Source organism: Falco peregrinus, chromosome 3 (genome assembly GCF_023634155.1).
Source record: "Falco peregrinus isolate bFalPer1 chromosome 3, bFalPer1.pri, whole genome shotgun sequence".
Classification (NCBI taxonomy): Eukaryota; Metazoa; Chordata; class Aves; order Falconiformes; family Falconidae; genus Falco; species Falco peregrinus.
The window spans coordinates 119,184,472-119,208,107 of record NC_073723.1 but is presented as its reverse complement, the minus strand read 5'-3'; the positions used below and the strand labels follow the sequence as shown (position 1 = coordinate 119,208,107).

Sequence of the window (23,636 nt, the reverse complement as noted above, 5' to 3'; positions counted from 1 at the left end):
CTGGCAGAGCCGGGTCATCCCGGTACAGCCTGGAGTGGTCCCCTGGGGCCAGCTGGGACGCAGCCTCGTGTCCTGGAGGTCCAGGGCTGATGTGGGTGGGGTAGAGCCCCCTGCCCGTGCCCTCGGCTCTGCCCCGCGCCTCTGCTGCTTCCGAGCGGTACGTGCCGTGGCCAAGCTGCGACAGGGCCAGGGTGCTGCCCGTCCCCACAGCTCCCCGGGGCTGCCCCAGGAGCCCCCACGCACCCGGCGCTGCGGCGCTGTGGTGCCACGTGCGGGGCTGCAGCCCACCGCAGCGCCCGCACCGCCCTGCGAGCCCCCCGCGCCGGGCTGGGGTCCCACACTGCCAGCCCCAGGCCTGGCCCTGCCGCGTGGGCGCTGGCACGGGCAGGATGGGGCTGGGGGCTGCCCACAGCCCGAGCTCCCGGCTCCGGGGCGGCTCCGCAGCAGGGCCTGAGCCGGGGGTCCCGGGGGAACCGCGGCCTCGCGCCCCGCTGGGCGTCGGGCCGGGGCTGCCATTGGCTCCGGCGGGGAGCGCTGACCGCCAGCCGCCTCCGAACTATTTCCTGTTGCTGCAGCGTTAATGCTGAACAGACCTTTCCCTCTTCCCTCCCTCCAGCCAAAGTGCGGCGGCTCCTGCCTTCCCACCCCGCATCCTGGTGAGTACCGGCCCCCAGGCACGGCGTGGGGCTGGGGGGTGCAGGGGACCGTGGGGTGGACGGGGCATCCCGAGGGACCCCAGCACCCCCCGTCCCTTCAGCCCTGACAGCCCCGGTGGGATCGCGGCTGCGCCCCGGCCCTGGCTCGAGGTGCTCGGGCATGGTGTCGGGGAACCGGGACGTGGGGCTGGAAGGCGCAGGGCTCGGGATGCAGTGACCTGGGGATGCAGAGTCAGGGCTCGGGGATGCAGCGGTTGAGGATGTGGGGCTGGGGGCATGGGGGCACAAAGCTTGGTCCTTGGGGACGCGGGATTCGGGGATGCAGGGCTCAGGGGCGCAGGGCTTGGCCCTTGGGGACGCGGGGCTGAGTGCTCCGGGGCTGTTCCTGCAGCGCAGCCCTGGCCCGCCGTGACCCAGCTCCCGCTCTGCCGGTGGGGGCTCAGCACTTTTCCACCCAGCACTCAGCACCCGCCTGTCCCCGGGCTCCCTCACACCCAGCTGCAGCCACGGACCCCCAGCCTGCCATGGCCCGTGGCCGTGGGCGCCCAGCTGCGGGTGCTGAGCACCCCCGTGGCCCTGGAGCCAGCCCTGCGGTGCCCCCGCCAGCAGCTCTGCCACCAGCAGGACTTGGGGGTCCCAGGAGCCCCATGGTGGGGCTCTGCCCTTCCAGCCCCACAGCGGGGCTGTCCTGCTCCCAGCCGGCCCCCTCGCCGGGACAGGGGCTGGCGGTGTGGCAGCCCCATGGGGGGGCAGCAGGACCCTCCTGGGGACACAGCTGGCCATGTTTTGATGTTTTGGGGTGTCCCGCTGCGAGGGGCTGCCCAGCAGTGGGACGTGCAGTGGCCCCGCAGCACTGGACTGTCCGGGGACGGTTCTGCTGATGTGTCACATTTTCTGCATTTCTTTCCTCATTCCTCCCTCCGCCGAGCTGTTTCTGGGAAATGAGCTCGGCCCCTGCCAGGGCCAGGTGCTGCGTCGCCTCCCAGCCTGCCCGCTTGCCCAGCCCCACACCTTGGGGGGCCACAGCACCCCGCGGCCGAGGGGGACCTTACCCCACACCAGCATCATGAGGGTAGCGAGGGGCTGCAGGGATGGGTGCTCAGCTGCTGGGGGCCAGGTGGGCCTTTGAGTAGGGGGAGGTGGGTGCTCACCCCTGCACCCCAGTGTAGGGCCCAGGTACCCCCATCCCCACAGGGTGTCAGGGAGGAGGCAGCCCAGGGCGCCCCCATCCCCCCCCCCAGCTCCCAGGGTCTGGCTGTGCCGTGGCCAGCCCCGCCTAGAGGGTTTTCCATCACACAGGGGGGCCAGCAGTGCCCCTCGGTCCTGCTCCAGGCTGTGGCAGGAGCTGGGGGGGGCGCAGGGTCAACCCCGGCTCGGTGGCGTTTGCTGCTGCCCACCCCCCCGGCCTTTGCACCGTGCCTGGTCCTTGCCCCCGCGCCACAGACAGCCGAGGCTGGAGCTGGGCTGGGAGCAGCACGGGGAGGGGGGGGCACTGCCACGGAGGGGCTGCTGGGGGGCACGTGTGTGTGCATGTGTCTGTCTGTGTGTGTGTGTCTGTCTGTCTGTGTGTGTGTAGGGGCTGCTGGGGGCACACGTGTGTGTGTGTGTGTGCACGGGCACGGGCAGCCTCGCAGAGCTGTGCTGGGACCCTGGCACTGAGCTCAGCCCCACAGCCCATGCCCGGGGCAGGGGATGGAGGGCCTGGCCCGCTGCCGCAGATGCGCTTGACGCCGCGTTGTCCTGGAGGAGCCGCATCCGCCCCGGTCCCACAGGAAGGACGGAGGGGCGGTGGGAGCGCGGCGGCTCCGCCTGGGCACCTGCAGGGCTCGGCCTTGGGCACAGCAGCCCCAGCACCAGCCCTGCCGGAGCTCGGTGGGGAGCCTCTGGGCCACGGTGGCCACCAGGTGTGGCCCCAAAAGGGCTAGTGGACACCGGGGGGGCTCCAGCCCCCAGTAGCGCCTTGCTCAGCCCCCGTCCCCTGCAGATGCCGAGCACGTGCCACCCCCGGAGACACTGAGCGCAGCGGGCACGGGATGGAGAGCCGCAGGCGGGACATGGAGCTGCTGAGCAACAGCATGGCCGCATACGCGCACATCCGAGGTGAGGGATGCGGCGGGGACCCCAGGGCCACCGTGGGCCCCGTGGCAGGCACGGGCCTGTCCCTCACCCCCTCTGCTCTCCCCACAGCCCACCCCGAGAGCTTCGGGCTCTACTTCGTGCTGGGCATCTGCTTCGGGCTGGTGCTGACCCTGTGCCTGCTGGTGCTGCGTCTCTCCTGCCAGCCCTACCCGCGCCCCCCGCCGCGCCCAAGGGACCTCAGCGAGGACGAGGAGGATGATGACGAGGATGAGGATGAGGAAGAGGAGGACACCGTCGACCGAGCGGCATCCGAGTCACTGCTGCCGGTGACCGAGATCCCGTTGGAGAGTCACGGCCCCGGGGACGGGGCGCTGGCCGTCAATGTCTTCGCCTCGGCGGAGGAGCTGGAGCGGGCGCAGCGGCTGGAGGAGCGTGAGCGCATCATCCGCGAGATCTGGCGCAACGGGCAGCCCGACATCCTGGGCACCGGCACCCTGGGCCGTGTCCACTATTACTGAGCCCCAGCGTGGGGCAGCTGCCCCAGCGCTGTGCCTGGCTGCCCCCCAGCGCCGTGCCGCCCCCGGGAGCTGCCTAGGACCCGCTCTGGGGCCAGGAGACAGGGAGGACGGGGGGGAGGGGGCTGCACACTGCCCCTGGGCTGGAGGAGCCACCCAGACCCTGGTGCCACGGGCACCCCCAGGGCCAGACTTGCCCCCGCCGCAGCGGGACACGATGCACTTTGAGCCATTGGTACGATTGTTGGCACCAGCCCAGCAGCCCCGGGACGCTGCAGGGACGAGGACAAGGACAGGGCAGACCTTGCCAGGCTCAGCTGCGGGTGCTGGCCCCGCTGGCTCAGCACCGGAGCGATGCCCATCCCCATGGGTCGCGGCCGGGCTGTACATCTGTGTAAGCTGTGGGGTCCTGCCCCAGAAACATGGTGCTGTTACACCCTACCTGGAGCCCAGCGTGCTGCGGGCCCTGCACAGCACACACGGTGCTGGGGGGTCCAGCCATGGCTGCCTCCCCAGGCCGGTTCCCTCCCCATGATCCCACTAAAATTAGCCATGGCCTTTCCGGCACCGCCCGGCCGTGACCCAGCGCCCTCCCGGGGGGCCGGGGCGGATGCTTCCCACTGGGTTCTGGAGGCGGCCGGTGCTCCCCAGGGATGCGGGCTGCTCCCCACAGGGCTGGGCCGCATCCTGCCCAGCTCCCGGCACCGTCCCAGCCCCGCGGGGTGCAGGGCCCCACCACCCCCTCTCCAGCCCCCTCCGCTGCAGCTTTATAAAAATAGCTCCTTCCCAGGCCAGTCCTCCGTGCCGCCAGCGCCAGCAGGATCCAGATGTTTTCCAGATGTTCTCCCAGCCCCACGCCGGTGGCTGGAGGCCAGGATGTGCTGGGGCTGGGAAATGGTGCGGGGGCTGGAGGATGAGGAGGAGGTGCTGCCCCAGCCCTGCTGCGGGATCTCGCTCTGCATCCCAGCCCGGGATAAGGGGGGTGCGGCACTCAGCCCCCAGCGCTGTCCAGAGTCTGCAGTCCCTGTGACTGCTGGCACATCCATACCCAGCACCAGGGGCCGGGCACTGCCCGCTCCTGCCCTTCGCTCTGCGGTGAGCCAGCCCTTGTAGGGCCCCCCTGTACCCAGGCAGGACCCCCTGTGCCATGGTGGGACCCCTGGTGCCCAGGCAGAACCCCTTATGCCATGGTGGGACCCCCTGTGCTCAGGCAGGAACCCCTGTGCCATAGTGAGACACCCTGTGCCAAGGACCCCCTGTGCCATGATGAGACCCCCTGTGCCGTGGTGGGACCTCCTGTGCTCAGGCAGGAACCCTTGTGACATGGCAGGACCCCCTGTACCGGGGCAGGACCCCCTGTGTCTGGGCAGGATCCCCTGTGCCGTGGTGGGACCTCCTGTGCTATGATGGGCCCCCAGTGCCAGGGCAGGACCCCCCTGTGCCATGGTAAGACCCCCCTGTGCTGTGGTGGGACCTCCTGTGCTCAGGCAGGAACCCCTGTGCCATGGTAGGACCCCCTGCGCCCAGGCAGGACCCCCAGGGCCGTGGCAGCCCACAGCAGACCCCCAGGGCTCTGCCCTCTGCAGCACCCCCGCAGCACTCTGTATCCAAACCAGTTTATTTAAACCATCTCTGTACCCCCGGGGGCTGTTGCACAGCAGCGTCTGGGTGCAGGGGGGCTCTCGTGCCTGATCAGTGCAGAATGGGGCTGGGGGCAGTGGGGCTGGGGGCCACATGGCACAGCGCCCGCAGCGCCATGTACCCCCGTGTGCCCTGCATCCCCGGGAGCACAGGGGGTGGGCACTGCAGCCCCCGGCCGTGCTAGCAGGGCAGCACCTTCCTCACCCGCTCAATCTCTGCCTGTGGGGAGAGGCTGTGAGGCAGGGGGGGGGCTCTGGGGACCCCGGCACGGGGCACCCCCCAGCAGGGGACTCACCTGCAGCGCCTGGCGCTTGGCCCGCTCCTGGCACATCTCCAGCCGCATGTCCTCCAGGTCCCGCCTGCAACGCGTGAGGTGGCTCAGCCGGGGCCAGACCCGACAGTGAGCAGCCAGGAGCTGCTGGGGACCCCCACCAGCACCCCCACACCCCCAGCCCCACTCACAGGTGCTGGACTCGCATCAGGTCCACGAGGATGTGCAGGGAGCGGACTTCAGCCTTCAGGTCCTCCAGGGCCAGCCTCTCCTCCGGCCACGGTGCCGCCGGCACCTCCACACTCCATGGTGGGCCGGGCACCTGCCCCGCCGTGGGGAGAGGGGCCCAGAGCCTGGCGTGAGGTGGCCCCCGGGGCTGCTCCCCCCTGCAGGGACCCCCCCCGCTCCCCAGGGAGAGCCTGGGTGGCCGCTGGCCGGGTACCCGGGGGCGTGTGGCGGTGGGGTGGCTCAGCTTGGCCGTGGTGACCGGCACCACGTTGAAGCCATCGGCATCTGCCAAAGAGAGGGCGTTGGCACCTGGCGCTGGCACAGGCCGCGGCGATGGCAGCAGCGCCTGGTGCTGGCACCCAGCTCCTACCTGGGTCACCGGCTCTGCCCCGCTCTGCATCAGCCGAGGCTCCGGGCTGGGGGCTGCTGGGCCTGGGGACGGCAGAGGGGGTGAAGCGGCACAGCCGGACCGTGCTCAGCCCCCCGGTGGGGCAGCCACCAGCCCCGCTCCAGGCACCAAGCATGGACATGGGCACTGAGGGCATCGCGGTGGCCCCTGACGCCCCGGCACAGCTCTGTGCGTCTTACTTGCCCACAAGCACGGGGGCCAGCTTGGCCTTGGCAGGGACAGGGGGGGCGGGAGCCATCCTCTTGCTGGGGGGCAGCTTGGCCGGCTCCATCCTCGCCGGTGCTGGGAGCTCTGGGGAGGGGAGGCAGGACCCGGCTGGGGCTGGCACCCAGGACCCAGGAAGCACGTTCTGCCGGGAGCCCCAGCTGTGGCCCGGTGGCACCAGGGACCTGCGCCAGGCATGGGGGTCCCATCCCGGGTGCCCCCCGTCCCTGTCCCTCCCTCTTCCCCAGGCCCAGGACTCACCTGGCTGCTCCCGCTCCTCGCCCGCCTCCTCCTTGGCTGGGTTACGGGCTGCTGGGGGGCACAGGAGCTGGCCAGGCGCTGCAGGAAGGACCCTCGCTATGGCCACTCTCCCAGGGACCCTTCGGCTGGGGGGGGCAGCCCCACCACCACCACAGGACACCGTCTCCAGGGCCCACTCCATCCCTAACTCCCCACATCCCTGCACCCTGCTCCTGCCGGGGTCCCCAGGGACTGGGGGTGCTGGGGAGGAGCTGCCCATAGGTAGGACCGGTGGGACACAGGGTTCCACAGCGCTCCTGGGCCCATGGTTCCTGCCAGCACCGTCTCACACACCTGCCAGGGCCAGCGGTGATGCTCAGCAGGACCAACCAGCCCCATGGCAGCTCTGCCACACTGCCCCCAGCACCATGTGCCATGGGCCCTGTCTGCTGGTTTGGGGGCTGCCACCCCTCCTGCCAGCCCCACAGCCAGCCTTGCACCCATCCCTGCACCCATCCCCACACCCATCCCCGCACCCGGCCTCGCTGCGGTCGGCGCTTCCTCTGCATGCGGCAAAGCAGGTGGCTGCAAACCTCCCCCGGAGCACCAGCACTGCGGCGCGGGCAGGATGCTGTCCTGCCACTGCCTATGGCGCAGCAGCATCCCTCTGCCACCGAGCCCCGGGGTCCCACCAGGATGGGCCCCCCAGCAGCGTGGGATACAGGGCGTCAGGCCACAGGCATGTGCCCATGCACCACCCTGTCCCCCCGGCGAGCTGGCAGCCCTGATGCCGCCTCGTCCCTGCTGCCACCAGCACGGCCCTTGCCATGGCGGCCTCACAGACATCAAACGTGCCTGCGGGTTTCGTCTACTCGAAGAGATGGCTGCAGCCATGAGGGATGGGGGGATGAGGATGGGGATGAAGGCACCTGGCCCCAAGGGCACGGGGAGCTGCCCTGTGCTCCATCATTCCCGGTGTCACAGAGTAGATGGTGCCCAGAGCAGCCCAGCACCCCACCAGCCCCTGCCCCTCCTTGGCGGCTCCCCCAGCCCCCAGGGCACCAGCGCAGCGCAGGAGCAGCGCGGCCCCATGCAGGGGCTGCCACCGGGATGGTCCCAGGGCACGGGACCCCTGCAGCCATGGCCACTCCATCCTACCTGCTGGCGTGGGGCTGCCCACCAGGCCGTGCCGTGCGGTGCCGTGCCAGGCTCCCCCGGCTGCCACGGCCCCACACTGCGCACGTGACGCCGGAGGAAATCGGCTCCGGGCTGGGAAGGAAGTCAAAGCAGAGAGCACCGAGGTGCTGGTCCACGCTGCATCCCTGTGCCCCACAGGGCTCCTCCTGCCCCACGGCATGGCCGGCCCCCCAGCTGCCCCAACCCACCTCGCACCTGGCCGTGGGGCTGCCTGGCCATCCTGGCGGGACACCGAAGCCCCCCGGACTGGATGGCCATCGTGGCCAGACTCACCAGACTCCGTGTCCTGGGGTGACATCGCCAGCTTCAACTGTGGGAGACCGGGGCTGGGTGAGGATGGGGCACCCGAGCGCGGCCAGCGCTGGGACCGCAGGTAGGGACCGCTGGCACGGCGCAGCCCCACAGACACCGCAGCTCGGCCCTGTGGAGCCCACCGGGGTGCAGGGTCCGGCCACACGAGCCCCGGGGCAGCGTGGGCAGGGTGGCTCTGGCGCAGCCCCCACTTACTGTGGGCACCGGCAGCAGTTCCACGAAGTTGCTGGGGAAGAGCCCTCTGCGGTGCTGGCACTGCCCGTCCCACCAGCCCTCGGCCCCTGTCTGCAGGCAGGGCAGGCGTCAGCACCGGGGGGCAGCCTCGGGGTGGCCTCTGTCCCCGCGCCCCCTCACCTTGCTGAGGACCTGGATGACATCTCCCCGCCGCAGCGGCAGCTCGTCCGGCAGTTCCGGCACGTAGTTAAACAGGGCCCGGCAGAGCTGCGGCTCCTGGGCTGTGCAGGGAGGGCAGGACCTGGCTCACAAGGTCTGGCTGCTTCCCAGGAGCCCCCAGTACCCCCAGTCCAGGGGAGCCCCCCCCGGGCACAGCTCCAGCCCACGGTGTGGGGAACAGGTGACTCACCCAGCTCTGGCGGCAGGATGGGTGCTGGGTGCTGTGCCGCCGGCCACGGCTCTGCCTGCGGGAGAGACCTGCTGGGGTGGGGACCAGCCCAGGCGGCACCCGCCGGCTTGCAGAGCCCTGTGCCCCCCCAGGCCGCCCGGCACGGAGCCCCCCACCCACCTTCTCCTCCAGCACTGGGAAGGGCTTGGGCATCTGCTTCAGCGCGGCGCCTCCGCCTCGCCGCCGGGGCAGGTGCCTGTGAGAGCAGGGACAGGGGTCCCTGCTGCGGCTGAGCCCCCCAGGCCGGCAGGGGCTCGGCTGTGGGTGCCCCCTGGGAGCTGTGGGACACAGCCCAGCCCCACTGCAGCATCACTGCCCCGCAGCTTCACCGTGGGGACACACACAGTGGCCCTGCTTGTGGCAGGAGCAGTGCGGGGACCCCCGTGCCACCGTGGCCAGGCCAGCTGCCCCACAGGCTGCCCGGTGCCTGCGCCCAGACCTGGCACCCCCTGGGGCAGGCGGTGGCCTGGGGACCCCCCACAGGAGTGGGGTGGCTTGGTGACAGGGACTGGGGCTGCTGCATGGTGGCCAGAGTAGAGGAAATCATGAAACCACAGCATGGAAGGAAAGGGCTGGGGAGAGGAAGGGATGAGGAGCCGGGGCAATGCCACAGGGGGGTCTCCTCCTCCTCCGGCACCCCCACCCGTGCCAGAGGCCACCAGCCGGCTTTGGCACAACCAAATCCCTGCAGGAATTGCCTGGGCTGGGCTGTCTGGGATCACAGCAGGGTGGGCTTGGACACGGTGGGACAAGCGCCCTGGCAGAGCCAGCACCCAGGTGGGCACTTGTGCCGAGGGCGGCAGCGGTAACATGTGGCAGCCCAGGCTGCTGGGGCTGCTGCCACCGGGCACTGCCACCTGCGGGGACCCCAGCCGCAGCGTCACAGGGAAGAAAGGGGCACCGCTCACCTTGCGTGGGCTTGGTCCCCTCGAGGGTGACCCCAGCCGACGCACAGACGCCGTCGTGGCCCCTCTCCTGCCCAAACGCTGGCTCACACCCTCCCAGCGCTCGCCCTGGCACTGCAGGCGACTCACCGCTTCCCTGGGTGCTGCTGATGGGAGCCGGAGGGAATTCGTCCCAACTCTCGGCAGCCGCGTGTGCTCTCAGCAGCTCAGAAACGCTGGTGCATGGCTTGGGCCGTCACGGTTACGCAGTGGATCCAGCCGAAGCGGCCAACTCCAGCTGCCAGGGCAGAGCGCGGGGGGATTCATGGCTCTGCAGCCACCCCCACCGTGCTCAGCCACCGGGGAGGTGCCACACCGCAAGGCGAGGGGAGAGGAGAGGGCAGCGAAGCCCCCCCAAGGCCGGCAGCGGCCCCAGGCCCCCCTGCCCAGCACCCAGAGGCAGCCCACGGCGCAGCAGGGCCATGCCCAGCGCCGAGCTCTCGGCACAGCTTGCGCGGTGTGTCCCTACCTGAGCTACAGGCGCAGGCGGCAGCCAAGAGGGGCAGGCGGCGTGGGCAGCCAGGGCAGGGAGCCAAGCACGAAGGCAGCAGAGCCACCCGGCCCTGGGTGGCAGCTCAAAGGCACCCCGGCCTCGCTGCACGTCTGTCACCTTCGGTGTGGAGGGGGAAGTGAAACCTAAACCGCAGAGGGGCCGAAACCCACAAACCGCGAGCACCCAGGGCTCCTGCAGCCGCGCCGCTGCGGCCCCTCCGCACAGCGCAGCAGCCAGGAGGGCGGGACCAGCCCCAGGGGTCCCCAGCAGGGCCAGGCCAGGCCAACGGCACCAACATGGGCTTTAGACCGAACGTGTTTGATGTGGTGACCCTGAACCGCGGAGCAGGGAGGGGGCCCGTGGACCCGCACCGGCCAGAGGCGGCTGCTGGCGGGGGCTCTGTGGAACTCGGGGTGGGGGGCTCTGTGGAGCTGGAGGGGGGGGCTCTCCCCTGCACCTGGAGCCGGGAACACTGGGCGCCCTTTGTCTCAAGTTGGCTCAAGGGCTCAAATTCAAGTGTGAAGGGAAACGTGAACCGTTAACCCGCGTTACTGTCTCAACCGCTGTTAGCCAACACCGTTAACCAACAGCCGCCAGGAACGCCGCTCCGGCACCTTTCAGTTAAAACATCCTGTAAAGAAGAAACCCCGAACACAGTGTCCATACGCGGCAGATGGGCCACCACCCCGCATCCCCTCGCCGCGCCGCGAAGGCTGCACGCCTGGCAGCCCCTGCGGCGAGGAGCGCTCCTCCTCTGAGGCAGCGGCAATGGAAAAGCATTTACCGCCCGGCAGCAGCAAAGGCAGGGCCAGCTCGCTCAGCTGCAGTGACCAGCACTGGGGTTTAGTGCTGGCATAGAACTGGGCCGCCGCCGCCGTGATCCTTGGCGAGGAGCAGCTTCGCAGCACGGATGGCAGCTGTGTCGCCCCCCACGCAATTACTGCCAGCACAAAGGGGCTAAAAGGTGCGTTAACGGCTCCAAACCCCCTCCAAGCGGTTAGTGGCACTGGGTTAGTGGCACTCGAGAGCAGAGCGGGCTGAAGGCAAAACAAAGGGCGCGGTGCTGCCCGGCTCCTGCAGCTGCAGCACGGTTAGCTCAAGGCCAGCCCTGCAGCGCCTGCCCCCGCACAGCTCCGGGGGAAGCGCATCGCTGGTGCACGGCGATGGCTGGGTTTCTGCTCGCTTCCATGTGCCGCGTTCCGTTCCCCACCTGCAGCGCCGTGGAAAACGCGATCCTCTTGTGGAAAACGCGATCCTCTTGTGGAAAACGCGATCCTCTTGTGCGCTGCGCCCCGAGTAACCGCTAGCAACTGCTGCTTTTTAACAGTGGGGGCAGCTCCGCAGGGCTTCCTTTCACCTCCGCCATGGTCTTCCAGGACCACCGTGGTTTACAGCTGCCCTTCCCAGCCACCCTGCCACAGCGGGGCTTCTCCACCGGCGTTTGGTTCTTCTGGCCTCACCAAATCAGAAGGCAGGTGGCATCTGGCAACAGGAGCCCCCGACTCAGAACACAAAACAAAGCAGAGTTACACCTACTATTTATTTTATTGTATTTTATTTGCATAAACAAACTTCAGGGCTTTGCTAAACAGGAACTGTTCAAGTCAAAACAAACCAAACTCTAGCTGGTGTGTGTGGGGAAACAGCACAGCAATCCTGGGGAAGGAAAGGCAGAGATGGAGAGGAGAGGGAGAGCGGTGTCTTTACAGCACGTGCACACTCAGCGTTGGTGCGTGGACATGCCTCTCCTGCTGAGAAGGCTCACTGACTCAGCCAGAGAACTATCTGCAAACTTCTTCAGAATACTTTTAAGTAGAAGATAAAAAGAAACATATTGTAACGGCCGTCCTTAACCAGCACAGAGGGATTTGACTTTTGTTTTTTATAAAAAGATTAATAAAAAATATTGAAAAATTCTCATCTCCTTTTATATTTTTAACCTAGTAGAATTCTGAAGTTTCTTAGAAAACTATGTTACCTTGGAAAGAGCACTCAAGTTCACAACCAGCTGCAAAGAGGATACACAAAATGCCTACAAGCAGTTTGGGACTCCAGCACACACCAGGCCTAACAGTGTACACAAACAGTGGTGAGAAGTAGGGTGTAATTCTTTTTTTTTTTTTTTTTTTTTTTTTAAAACCATGCTAATTTTGTTAACTTTCAACATAAAAGGAAAACAATCATTTTTTTAAAGGCCCTAAACTCAACTGTTACATAAAAAAAAAGTTTTAAAAAAAAAATAGCAGTTTGGTCCCGACAAGTTAACATTTAGATGTTTATTCACATGCTTCATTGTTTTCTTATTTATAAGAACCAAAAATAGTTTCCAAAATTATCATTTAATTGATGTTACTACATACGTAAAGGCCTAAAATAAGTAGAGTATGAATTTAAAAAATTGAATACACAATAGGGGAGAAAAATTTGAACTGGCGAGTTAATCCTGACCTTTACTATTTCAAATTATAAAAGAGAAACAAAAATGTCAAGACTACTGGGTTAAGATGGGCACAAACCAAAATCCACATTGTCTTCAAAGCCTGTTACCCAAAAAAACAACCGACCATTCAATAAGGTCACAGACGAGAGAAAATCTAGGATCTCACCCAGTACTTGACCTTATTCAGTCTAGAAGGTAAGTCTTTGGGAAGATATACTCCGTGAGTGGATCCAAGCAGAAATGATTTATCAGTTCTAGTCCACACTTAGGGAGGCTGAACTCTGGAATCGCGGTTAACGTCGGGGTTGTTTCTGAGCTCCTCTCCAGGGCTCTGCTCAGTGCTTCAGGATCACCCTGACAATCCCCAGCACTAGCATGGTGCTGAACTCCTTCCCTCCTGCCAGGGCTCTTGGAAACATGCAGACAGCGCAGCTACTCGGCTGTCGTCTGCAAGTTGTCCTTTTCCTCTCTGTTTTCTGTTCCGCTTTCATCATCTTCGATTTCTCCTTCTTCTCCGCTGAATTTGTCATGAGCCCACTTGGGGCTGGTGCTTGACTTTCGGAACATGAAGCGACCTCTTCCTCGGGGGAAAGCACCCCGACCACGGCCTCTGTTCACCCACTTGTCCGCACCTTCGCCCTCCCGGTCATCATGCTGCACAGGAGGAAGCCAAGGACATGAGTTGAAACAGAATGACTACTCACTGTGTAAGAGGAGGAAAACTAGCTTGTGATACAGCACCCAGCAGCACGAACCAGGCCGCCACGTTTACGCCGCAGTGAATACTGCCATCTAAAGAGAAACACTGGCTTGTTCTGGGGAAGAAAAGCAGCAGGTGAAGGCAGGAATGCACAGTCGCTGCACAGGCTCTTCGTGCGTGGCAACCTGTCCTTGCTGACACAAAGCGCTTTATAAAATATTCGGGGTGGGCAGGGGACAGGTGTCTAGGCCTGGAGTACCACTACTGGTTCAGCAACTCCACGATTTAAAGATTCTACACGTTTCCCCTTTATTTTCTCACCAATCAAGCACTTTAGCAGCTTCAGTCCTTATTGCTGTGTACTCGGGGAGTTTAATAACACACGCTGCTTTCAGGAGCCTGACACAGACTGTGTCACTGGGCCCAGATGGATCTATTTCTGTACGTTAAGTGTAGTACAGAGACTGGATACCCCAAAACATTACAATTCTGCCTTCAATAACATAAAAAAAATGCAGCAAAAATAAAATAAAATAAAGGCTTCCTTATTTGAGGTGCAAGACTGAAGTACTGCATTATTCAATGAGATTAGGGATCTTAAGTCCCCCAAATCAGGAAGAAGAAAAAATTAGTGTCTGTTTAAAACTAGCCCTCTTTCAAAGAGCAGTCACAGAGGATTCTCCTAGATTAATGCCCGTTAGTATGGCAGACCACTATCACCAGAAATAAAAAAGAACAGCAGTAACGCATCCAGGAAGCTGGACACTTTCTGGGGCTAAGACCACCAAGAAACGTAGGCCATCTGCGACACAGACTAACAGATTTAAGCTGCATTTTCCACGATACTGTGGAACACATGCTCTTTAACTGGCCTTTAGGATTTCATTTCATGGCAAACCACTCTACAATGAACAGATACAAGCTCACTTCAGCCACGAGCCAGAAGCTTCATGTGAAGAAGTGTCACATGAAGCCATAACCTGGTGGATTAGGTAGTTTAATGACAGCTGGTGCTTTCGCCTCTAAAGCACTTAAGACCAGATATACCTGGAGTGTACGTATGTGTTTCGGTACTTAAGACACGTACCAAGTAGTACTTCTTGCTCTTAGGTGTGTACTCTGGATCCCACTCCTCATCTCTGTTGCGCTTCTGGAAATCATTGTTGCCACCGCTGTTGCTGTTATTGTTGCCTGAAAAGTTGCCTCTGCCCCATCCTCTCCCTCTTGCTCTGAACTGCTGCAACGGCAAAGCATGGAAGAAAAGTAAAATGGTTGCAGTGGCAGTACGCTCCCACGCCCAGACAGCTTCCAGGGCTATCAAGGATACATCACTTCCCTAACCATCCAAGGACACCTTTAACCTATCACTAAAATAAGAGGTCAGTACTTTTTAGGGCTTTCTAGCTCATCCGATCACACAGCGCATCACAGTTTCTATGAAGCTGTTTAAGGCCATGTAGAGGCATTTCCAGAGCACCCAAGAGAAACTCTGACCAATACAACATGCACACGAGACATCTGTGTAACTGAGGCGTAAGAATTGCAACCAGCGTGGTTATGACTGGATGAGTCACTTCAGTAGCCTAACCCAAACGGACTGATGCACGTCATGCTGCACATCGGGGTTGCTCAGCAATTACTAATGCACAAAAGCTCCCGGGCTTCATTCTGCTCCATATATCTTGAGTTCAACTGCCCAGACTATATTCTCAGCACCCTGGTTTGTGCTCCAGGCCCGGAGCGATCATATCCTGGCTCATCATCCACAACCAGACACTCTGGGGTTTCTCCTTTACGGTATGCTTTAACTGTGAAAGAGCAATACACAACAGCCACTTTTTGACCGTTTTGGGAATTGATCCTTGGGGCAGGAGGGTAGAGAACACTTACAAAGGTCCCTCTAGCTCTTCCTCTCTCATTTGGACCAGGGAATTCTTTGGTCCCAAGTCGGGACTTGTCAAAGCCTGTGGTGCTCTCCTCCCTCTCCTCAGTCTCCTCGGGATATTCCTCTGCTTTGACTGAATGAGAAGACCACGACGACGATGAACTGGATCTGGATCTCTCACGTACCCTTCGGTGTTTCCTGTTTCGGTGATAGGAAATGGAGGTGAGGGGACACTAACAGGGTTAATAACTCAGTTGTGACTTGTTTGCTACAGAACCATCTACCACTTGCTAATGAGTGCAATGCTCTCCTTTTCCTACTATGAAAAGGAGAAGCCATAGTGAGAGCTCAGGACCAAGACACAGATCTAACACAGGTCCCGAGCCTTCTCCAGAAAGAACTTGTTGCTTCTTTCTAAGGCGTTTACACCATCTATTATGAGATAAGCATGCATCTACAGAGTTTTAGCCAAACAGAAAATTAAGCTTACAGAAAAGGATTAAATTAACATTAAAGCAAAGTTATTTAAACACAGCTGTTCTCTGTAACACAACAGGAACAAGAAGGAAAAGTGACTCACCCATTCTGACACATGGAGCCTTCTCATTTACCTTTAACAATTATTTAGCGTTTCAGACAGATATAACGATATCAAGAAGACACGTAGAGGAATAATTCACGCCACCGGAGCAGTTATGTCAAAAGGTGTACAACTGTATGTACACGATGTCATCTCCAACCTTAACAGCAGAAACATGAAAGGTAGAAGGAAATGGCTATTAGGTTTCCTACATACTTTTTCTTTGAGCCTTTGTGACTTTTCTCCGTTTTCTCAGTTGATCTTTCCCTTGAGTGACTTGAATCTCTCGAGTCCACCGATTCTCTGGATTTATCGCGTTTAAGATCTCTTTCCTTATGTTTTTTACGGCGTTCAATATCAAGGCGCAGGTCAACAGGGTCGTCCTTATATTTCCCTTCAGCCTACAAATGCAGGGAAGAGGGGAGAGCTTAACACAAAGGTTTACAGCGCCCTAGTTCAGCACCATTACTTTGCTACTGACTGCACAGACTTCTGGACAACAGGAGTTTATCTGAATACTAATCAATAATCCAGTTTAAGATGTAAAATAACGCACTATTAAAATAAGTTGTCATTTGTCAGAATTCCATTTGCCTACTGCTTTTTAAGATCACCGCTTATTAACTTTTTGTCCTCCTCTTTTAAATAGCATTAGCATAAATAGCCTGGTAATAGGGGAGGGAGAAACATGGGAGCTGACACTTATTGTACACCACAGCCAGTGAGAGATGAGAACAACTTGGAGATTCAATCCAAGTGATTATGTATCAGAACTACAGCGTGTCAAAAACTCCTAACAGCCCGTGGGACGTTTGTTACTGAACAGCAGCATGCTCGCTGTTCCTGCTGACAGGTATCATCTAGCAGAGTGGAAGGAATTTTAATCACCAGGTCTGGAAGCAGTACTTGAGGAGAAGCAAAAGCTGCTTGCTGCTTGGAGATACCCAAGATCGTGATTACTGATCAAAGCGGTAAGAGGTGGAGGCCACTAAAATGCAGCAACCAAGCGTGCCTGGAGGAATGCCAACGTCCCACTGATACGTAGCCTTTAATACGTCTGCCACGAAGATTTACTCTGCGGCAGACGTCACTTATAGCACTTCTTCCCCCTTGACCGGAAGGCACCACGTGAAAGATGCCAAGGAGTCACCACAGATGGAAGTATGCGTTCTTCCACACAATCCTAGCAACTCTGCTAATGCCGATCCTGGTGTTTCACAAAGCGACACTCCACCAGCTGTATGAAAACCACTCAACAACTAGCTTTTATTATTATTCTTTTACACTGCTAATTAAAAAAACCCACTGGTAATGCTTGCTTTGAGTTCTATTTAAATTACTACTTAAATAACAGATTTAAGATAGTTTCTTTGGAAAATGAGATGTCGCGTTACCTGTGCATGCTTTAAGACCAGTGGTACCTGGATGAGATTTTGCTGACTGCATGTACAGGAGCACTACATCGACTGGCTGTGGTTGTGACAAACACTTAACTGAGTAGCAGTACGTCTGTGGGAAGCCTGTGCGCGAAGTTGCTAGCAATAACATACAGCCTCCACGGCTGTGCTCAGCAATTGCTACTTTATTTACACAATACTCATCTTGGGAACTGTATGACTTGATATGCAACATACATCAAATTAATCGTCTTGAATTAAATACAAAAGGATTAGTAATTCTCTAGCTATTAAATTTTTTACTTACATGAGTTTCTAAATACTTTTTTGTTTAAATAAATATGTCAAATAACGCAGGAGTAAGAGCAGGCGTTTTGTTTTGGTATTTTGCTCTTCTACTTTCCCCAGGCAAAGAGCTTTAATTTCTACTCTGAGAATAAAACTGCTCCCAACACGATGGATGACAGATAAGTGACAAAATCAGCAGCAGCTCCCTTATGAGGTACAGCAAACACCTATTTGGGTTTGTGAGGGCACGTCTGTTTCACGGAAGGCTGGCGAGCTGTTTGGAAACCACGTTTATAATATACTCTGCCAAGCTGATGCTCAAGAGTTCAGGCCCATCAAATCCATCTCACCATCGTCCATGTCAAGCCACAAGTGTGTTTGGAAAAAATCGAAAACAAATATGAAACAAGTAAGGTTTCAGCAGGACTGTTTAAAATCTCTTCAACGTTCAACGTAAATATGTATGAAGGTGAATAAACAAAGGTTAAAATCCCAAACATTTTATGTTAAGCCATTTTTATGATTGTTTACAGTGAGTGCAATGGCTTAACTTTCATCTACTCAGAAAAGCTAATACACTAAATTCCAAATGGTCTGGATCTACCAAAACAAGTGCTGAATGTTAAAGTAACAGCAATCAACAGAAATGGTACAGTAAGTTGTTAGAACAAAATCTATAATCTGCTTAATAGTGTATTTGGTTTAGATAAGTATTTAGTTTTACTTTCCTCTTTTTGACATGCATGTCTTTTTGAAAACATGGTTGGAAATATCGCATGTATACAATTGATTTAATAATACTTACAAGCAGAAAAATATCACAAAAAGTCTCTTCTCTCATCATGGGCACTTGTTCCAAAAATCCTCTCTTTTTTCTCAAGCTCACCTCAATTGACTTTGGGGTCATTTACCATAGTCTAACCACTTCACAAAGGTTGTTGATACATTTTTAATAAAAATTAACCCTTTGTAGTTCATTTTTAGAATTATGCCCATCCTTAAAAGAAAAACACAAACTTAAGTAGAGAGTAATTTAAACAAAAACATCACTGTTAAGTTCATGCCCAATGCACTCATTTTGTTGAATTAAACTAATCAGAGTAACAGTTCACCTTGAAGCCAGGATCTCTGGAACTTTTCGTTTCCTCTTGAGAGAATCCATGTTTTCTAAAAGTACTGGGAGATATATCTATCCTCCTAAAAGCAAAGAAAGCACACACCTATGATCTTGCTCATAAGAAGAATCTGAAGTTTTTACATCAGATGTCATTTGAAGCAGACCAATATTTCCAAATTTACTTAAAACACCCTCTATTTTTCCTTTAGCTAGTTACTTACTTGAATTAAACTCTGAAATGATTCCAGGATAAGAAACTACCCCTGAAATGTTAAGACAGTGTCTGATGGCACCAACCTGTGGATTTCAGGGCTCTTTTTGTTTTTAGCTGCATCTTGTTCCATTCCTTTCTTTAGATATTTGGTAAAGCGTTCATTCAGTGTCATTCCTGAAGACCCAAAGTGATGCTCTGTTTGGGGTTTGAGTAAACAATGCCAAAATATTAATACCATTTTTGTAAAAAGACAAAGCGCGTCAGTACTACAGCTTGGTCAAATCCAGATGCAGGACACATGCAGCATGTTGGTGATGAGCTCTAACTAATGCTGCTGAACAATTTCAATTTCAATCTTGACATTAACAGTTTATTCATGTGAGTCACAAATTCACTAGAATACACAAATTCTAAGTCACAGTCTCTCTAAATAGTGCTCAGGTGAGAACAAGAACGCCCCTTCTGCCTTTCCAGGAGAAGAGTTATTTATGTAAACAAAGATGATTCATAATCAAGCTGTTATTCTCATCCGTGCCACATCTGCTGAAAAACAACTCTTTGGGCATTAACTAGAGTGCATGAAACCCACTTATTTGGGCAAGAGAGGGGTGAATCTTCATCTGAGGGTACATGGACTTGTGACCTACCTCTTACGTGGTGGACTATAGTCACTATATGTTGAGCAAACAGTTCAGAAGGACTCCGCTGAGACTGAGCAGACTGAATATGATGGAAAATCGAACGAAATTCTTGCTCTTTTTTGTTGCTGTGGACAAGATCACGACACAGCTTGCGCTCCTGAGCCAATATGCCACTTGGACTAGAAAAAGAACAGGCCACATGAAATAGGAGAACAGGGTGAAGGGAAGCTGTTACAGATGATTCATGTTTCAGAAGTTGGAAGCTGACTGCATTTTTTACGTAGTATTACGAAGTCACCTAAGAACATTCAATAACATGAGCAGGATACTTATTTAAGCATCGCTAATACACACTGATCTAGGTTACTGTTATAATTCAGGTCACTTGCTATTCTATATTTGGAGGGCTGTGCAGGTATTAGGCCCTGACATCCCGCGAAACAAGCCTATCCTTACACCACTAGCTGGCTTTGATCTGCTACTGGTCCTGAATTCTAGATTAACCTCTAACATCCCACAGTGCATATTAACACTTACTGGCTACCGCTGTACAAATGTATTTTCTGGAATCACTTTTCACTGGCTTAAGAGTTCTTGAAGCAATGCTGAAGCAGCTCTCAGAGCTTCCTAGAGTTTCAGTAATGCTATGTTGAGAATAAGAGTAGTTAAACACACTCCCGAGAATCAAATGTCCTTTAAGCAGCACTGTAACTTTACCACACCACTAAGCTTCCAGCAGCAAGGAGCCACCGAGTACCAAACTTTTGCCAGAGCCCGGTGTACTGTGGAACCTGATGCAGAAGCATTTACATTCTGAACTAATCTTAACATCTAGTCAAAGAAATCATCGGGAAAAGTTGTTTAATCTTCATGCTACAATTCCACCATCTGCAAACTGGTAACTCCTCTAACCTCACACCACCAAAAAAGAGAGTCACACAAGTATTATAATGCCAGAAAAAAAAATTAAACTCCATCTCACAGAAATGCAAATTGTGATGCAATACTATTTAGCCTTCTGCACACTTGGCAAGCACATGAGGATCTCTGAGATGGGGGGAAAAAAATAAATGACTATTTAGACTTCTCAAAAAATAGCAAATACTTACCGTGCAAGATCTTCATCAAAGGAATCCATTCGAATATTGACCTGGGCCTCACGAGTAATGGAAAAGGAGGATTTGCCAGGAGTCAGCCCCTCTACTTTGGTGCCTGGTTTCTCCTTCACCTCGGAAGCCTTCCTTGGCGGTGGGGATGAACTTTTCTCCTGGCTTGATTTATAAGTGGTCACTCTAAAATTCTTTTCAGGAACAAAGCCCCTGTGACCTGGTTCAGCTCTCTTGGATGCTGGTCTCTCTTCTTTTTTAGATCTTTCAGAATAGCTTTCCTCCTCCATTTCATCAGGCTTCCTTTGCTTCTCTTTTCCAGGTGGCAAGAACACCACGCCTTCCCATTTTCCTGGCCTATCCTCTTCTTGACTTTTACTTGAAGTTGCTACGACTTTAGACATAAATTTGGGCTCATCGTCAAATTCCGAATCTTTTCGGCCCTTTGCCTTGTCTTTCTTTTCCTGCTCATCTGTTTCCTCTTTGCCATAATGACTTTCCTTGTGGAACTCTGGGACCTTTAGCTTGTCAAATTCATCCCGGAACTTGTAACGCTTGGGTGACTGGCTGCCACGGTATCCCTTCTCAGAGTCTGCTTTGGATGCATAGGAGTCAGATTTTGCCTTTCCATCTGTTGATCCCAACTCAGAGAAATTCCCTTTTTCTTTATTTTTTTCTTTTTCAATATTTGTTACTTTCTGTTCTTTGTCTTTCCCATTCTCAGTCTTCTGCTCTTCCAGATATCTGTTCATAAAACAGACATTACAGTAGTTCTCTTATTAAAAATCGAAGAGGTTAATACTTCAGTTCAAAGCAGTCAAATTTTAGAGAACACCAAGCTATGCATGTACAGAAAGCTGTCTCTAGGCCCTCAAACAGTTAACATGTAAAGCAGATTACTCAGCCTGGATTTAGACTTCTAGTTCTCAATAAATTCAGCAAATGTAGAAGAAAATGGATATGCAGAACTGATGAAATGAGGCTTAAGAACAAATAAAACACAGCTTACCCACAGATTCACTTTAAGGAAAATAGTAACATCTTACCCAATTGGTTTATTTACTTACAAACCTGGTTCAGGAGAATAACACATCAAAACTTTCAAACTGGGCTGTTCTGCTTTAAACAACACACTGGAAATAAAAGCCTCAAAAGCTACTTCAAATTTTGGATGCAAGTTTCATAGGTAAGCTAAATATTTCATGATAGACTGTAAATACAAATAAAAGCAAAAAGGTTAACAGAGGAAAATATTTATTCTGCTGGGAGAAGACAAAACACTTTTAATAAGAACAACAATTTAGCTACTTTAAAGCATCAGAACTATGTTTTAAAGCATTCATTAAGCAAAACTCTAGCTTCAAGGAAACCAACAGTAAAGCCCAAGGACATCAGTTCAGTGCTTTGGAAAGCACAAACAAGCACTAGAGCTTTTTCCCGCCCCCCTCTTTAATTTCAGATATGCTTGATATAGAATCAGTTCTAAATAATTTTTAAAATAATAAAGAAAAAACTTAAAAGCACTTGTGAATGCCACTGTATCTTTTAAAATGAAGTGTCACCTTGAGGCACAAATCTGCAGTGGACTAACCAAGCAAACAGAAACGTGGTAAGTTGATGCCTTCTGTATGGAAGGATGTCTTAATTTTAGTGATTAGCTCGGTGCTTTAGTTTCTCATACTAACCACATCCACAGGCACAAGCACTGCAACTACATCTGCCTTAGGCTGCTTGCAGCAGGACGTGCAGTAAGATGTCATTAAAGTTTTCTAGTTTATAGTACCTAATGCAAGTCAAGAATGCAATACTAAAAAAAAAAAAAAAAAAAGTCTTTTAACTGAAAAGTAAATGCAAGCTTCCAGTGTGCACTGTCAGGCTGCTAGAAAATCTTCACCTCAAGTGTTCATAAGCTACGAATATTTTGCAGGGAACCTATGTCATCTTTACAACTACCCAAGTCAGCAAACTAACTCCAACTTCCTATGACACAGGGCTAATTCTGTATTTTTGTGTGTCATTCAGACAATGCCAGGCCCAAAGAGCTGGCAGCTTGCTCGTATAGCACCCTGCACACCCCAGGGCCTCCTTCCAGCTGGAGCCTGCACACACACCCAGGACCCTCACAGCGCTCAAGAGAGCACCTACACATGCAAAATGGCTCGTCAAAAAATACCACAGCACACCGAAACGCATCGCTTGCCTTTTTGAGAAGGCTCCTCCTCCAGGAGCTGTGCTTTCCTCCTTCTGAGATGTACTGTAAATGGAACTGATTGGCGTTGGACTTTTGCACACAGGGCTCTTCCTTGTTGGGCTCAAACCTGACGAGCCATGGTCAAACGGGCTCTGATGAGAGCCTGCCTGAAAGGAGGTGCCACCGCTTTGTAAAGCGGAGCTCATCTGTGACGGGTTGGACAGTGGCGGGCTTGACTTCTGCAATGGACTTGGCCGAGGAGAACGACGCCTCACCACAACTGATTGGAGAGGGCTTTTTAATGCAGGACTGCGTTCCCTTGGGCTAAGTTCGGACACAGAAGCTCTTGATGCTGAACTTGCACCATAGGTGGTCATATCTTGCCACGGTTTTGAACCCTCAGATGCCTTGGCGTCTTGAGCCACTGTTCCTGAAAATGGCTGCTCCTTAGACTCATCACCTTGGTTATCTCCTGCAGCCTGAGATGCCCGGGCATCCTTGGAAGATGACTTTTTCTCCTTTCCAGATTTACGCTTGGAAGACTCAACTCGGCTATGATTTGAGGAAGACCGGGAAGAGGAAGACCTCCTTGACCGATCAGAAGATGACTTATCAGAATTTCTAGAATGACTTCTAGACCTTGGTGAAGGAGACCTTCTCTTGGGCGAACGAGAACGTGACCTCCCTCTACGAGGGCTATACGCTTGGCGATAATTTTGCCAGTTTGACCTGTAATTGCCGTATCCTCCTCGGTTATACTGGCCCCACGGATAAAACCCTCTATTACGGCCACGAAAATAATATGGTCTCCTGTATCCTCTATTATGACCTCTGAAATCCCGGTTCTGATAGACTCTTGGATGGTTCCTTTCTCTGTTATGAGATGGAGAATATGATCTTGAACGGGACCTAGAACTAATAAAAGAAAAAAAAAAGATTACACAAATATTTTAAAGCTTTTTTTTCTGTCACAACTTTTTATAAGGCTTCAAATAAAAACCCCCAGTGTTTGAGAAATTAATTTCTAAGCTTTTAAAAGTAATTATTTGGTTTGCCCTTATCAAACTGAGGCATTACACTTTGCCCTCAATAAATTGCGGTCAGAATAACTTGTGTCTGTGATACTGCCAAACAAATATTTGACTTCAGGATCACTGCAGAGACCATGATAAGTACACGTGGCTCTTCATTTTTCTAGGATGAACATGGCTGCTATCCAGCTTCAGAAAAAGTGACATCTCAAACTTTCAGCTCTCTACAGCTCAA

The 23,636-nt window shown here is 55.2% G+C and overlaps 3 protein-coding genes across 11 annotated transcripts in view; 1 reads left to right on the top strand and 2 right to left on the bottom strand.

Moving 5' to 3' along the window:
• The first annotated feature begins 530 nt into the window (after positions 1 to 530).
• On the top strand, positions 531 to 3,691 carry EVA1B (eva-1 homolog B). The gene is made up of 3 exons (XM_005234872.3): positions 531 to 656; positions 2,641 to 2,756; positions 2,844 to 3,691. The coding sequence occupies exons 2-3, from the start codon at positions 2,690 to 2,692 to the stop codon at positions 3,251 to 3,253; spliced, it is 477 nt and encodes a 158-aa protein (XP_005234929.1). The 5' UTR covers positions 531 to 656; positions 2,641 to 2,689; the 3' UTR covers positions 3,254 to 3,691.
• A 1,159-nt stretch (positions 3,692 to 4,850) lies between these two features.
• SH3D21 (SH3 domain containing 21) lies at positions 4,851 to 9,481 on the bottom strand. Its single transcript, XM_027783053.2, has 12 exons — positions 9,409 to 9,481; positions 8,495 to 8,570; positions 8,336 to 8,390; positions 8,107 to 8,207; positions 7,948 to 8,037; positions 7,636 to 7,750; positions 6,265 to 6,342; positions 5,979 to 6,090; positions 5,761 to 5,822; positions 5,354 to 5,675; positions 5,187 to 5,250; positions 4,851 to 5,110 (listed from the first exon to the last, which is right to left on the bottom strand). The coding sequence occupies exons 2-12, from the start codon at positions 8,525 to 8,527 to the stop codon at positions 5,072 to 5,074; spliced, it is 1,071 nt and encodes a 356-aa protein (XP_027638854.1). The 5' UTR covers positions 8,528 to 8,570; positions 9,409 to 9,481; the 3' UTR covers positions 4,851 to 5,071.
• Positions 9,482 to 11,349: 1,868 nt separating this feature from the next.
• Positions 11,350 to 23,636, bottom strand: part of THRAP3 (thyroid hormone receptor associated protein 3) — a 35,381-nt gene continuing 23,094 nt past the window's right edge. For 8 of the 9 annotated variants that reach the window (XM_055798687.1, XM_055798686.1, XM_055798690.1 and 5 more), the window contains 9 exons: positions 22,380 to 23,285; positions 20,183 to 20,923; positions 19,080 to 19,252; positions 18,516 to 18,627; positions 18,214 to 18,298; positions 15,633 to 15,817; positions 14,842 to 15,034; positions 14,039 to 14,188; positions 11,350 to 12,905 (listed from right to left, as the gene is read on the bottom strand). In XM_055798687.1, coding sequence (XP_055654662.1) covers positions 12,684 to 12,905; positions 14,039 to 14,188; positions 14,842 to 15,034; positions 15,633 to 15,817; positions 18,214 to 18,298; positions 18,516 to 18,627; positions 19,080 to 19,252; positions 20,183 to 20,923; positions 22,380 to 23,285 — 2,767 coding nt within the window. In that variant the 3' untranslated portion in view covers positions 11,350 to 12,683. The remainder of the gene's footprint in view (positions 12,906 to 14,038; positions 14,189 to 14,841; positions 15,035 to 15,632; positions 15,818 to 18,213; positions 18,299 to 18,515; positions 18,628 to 19,079; positions 19,253 to 20,182; positions 20,924 to 22,379; positions 23,286 to 23,636) is intronic. The other variant, XM_055798692.1, reaches the window with a different exon arrangement.

Bases quoted from the DNA above. Each gene is read 5' to 3' on its own strand.
- EVA1B (XM_005234872.3), top strand. From the start codon at position 2,690: ATGGAGAGCCGCAGGCGGGACATGGAGCTGCTGAGCAACAGCATGGCC. The intron at 2,757-2,843 runs GTGAGGGATGCG...CTCTCCCCACAG, and splicing joins CGCATACGCGCACATCCGAG to CCCACCCCGAGAGCTTCGGG.
- SH3D21 (XM_027783053.2), bottom strand. From the start codon at position 8,527: ATGCCCAAGCCCTTCCCAGTGCTGGAGGAGAAG. The intron at 8,208-8,335 runs GTGAGTCACCTG...CTCCCTGCACAG, and splicing joins CATCCTGCCGCCAGAGCTGG to CCCAGGAGCCGCAGCTCTGC. The intron at 8,038-8,106 runs GTGAGGGGGCGC...CCCTGCCTGCAG, and splicing joins TCATCCAGGTCCTCAGCAAG to ACAGGGGCCGAGGGCTGGTG.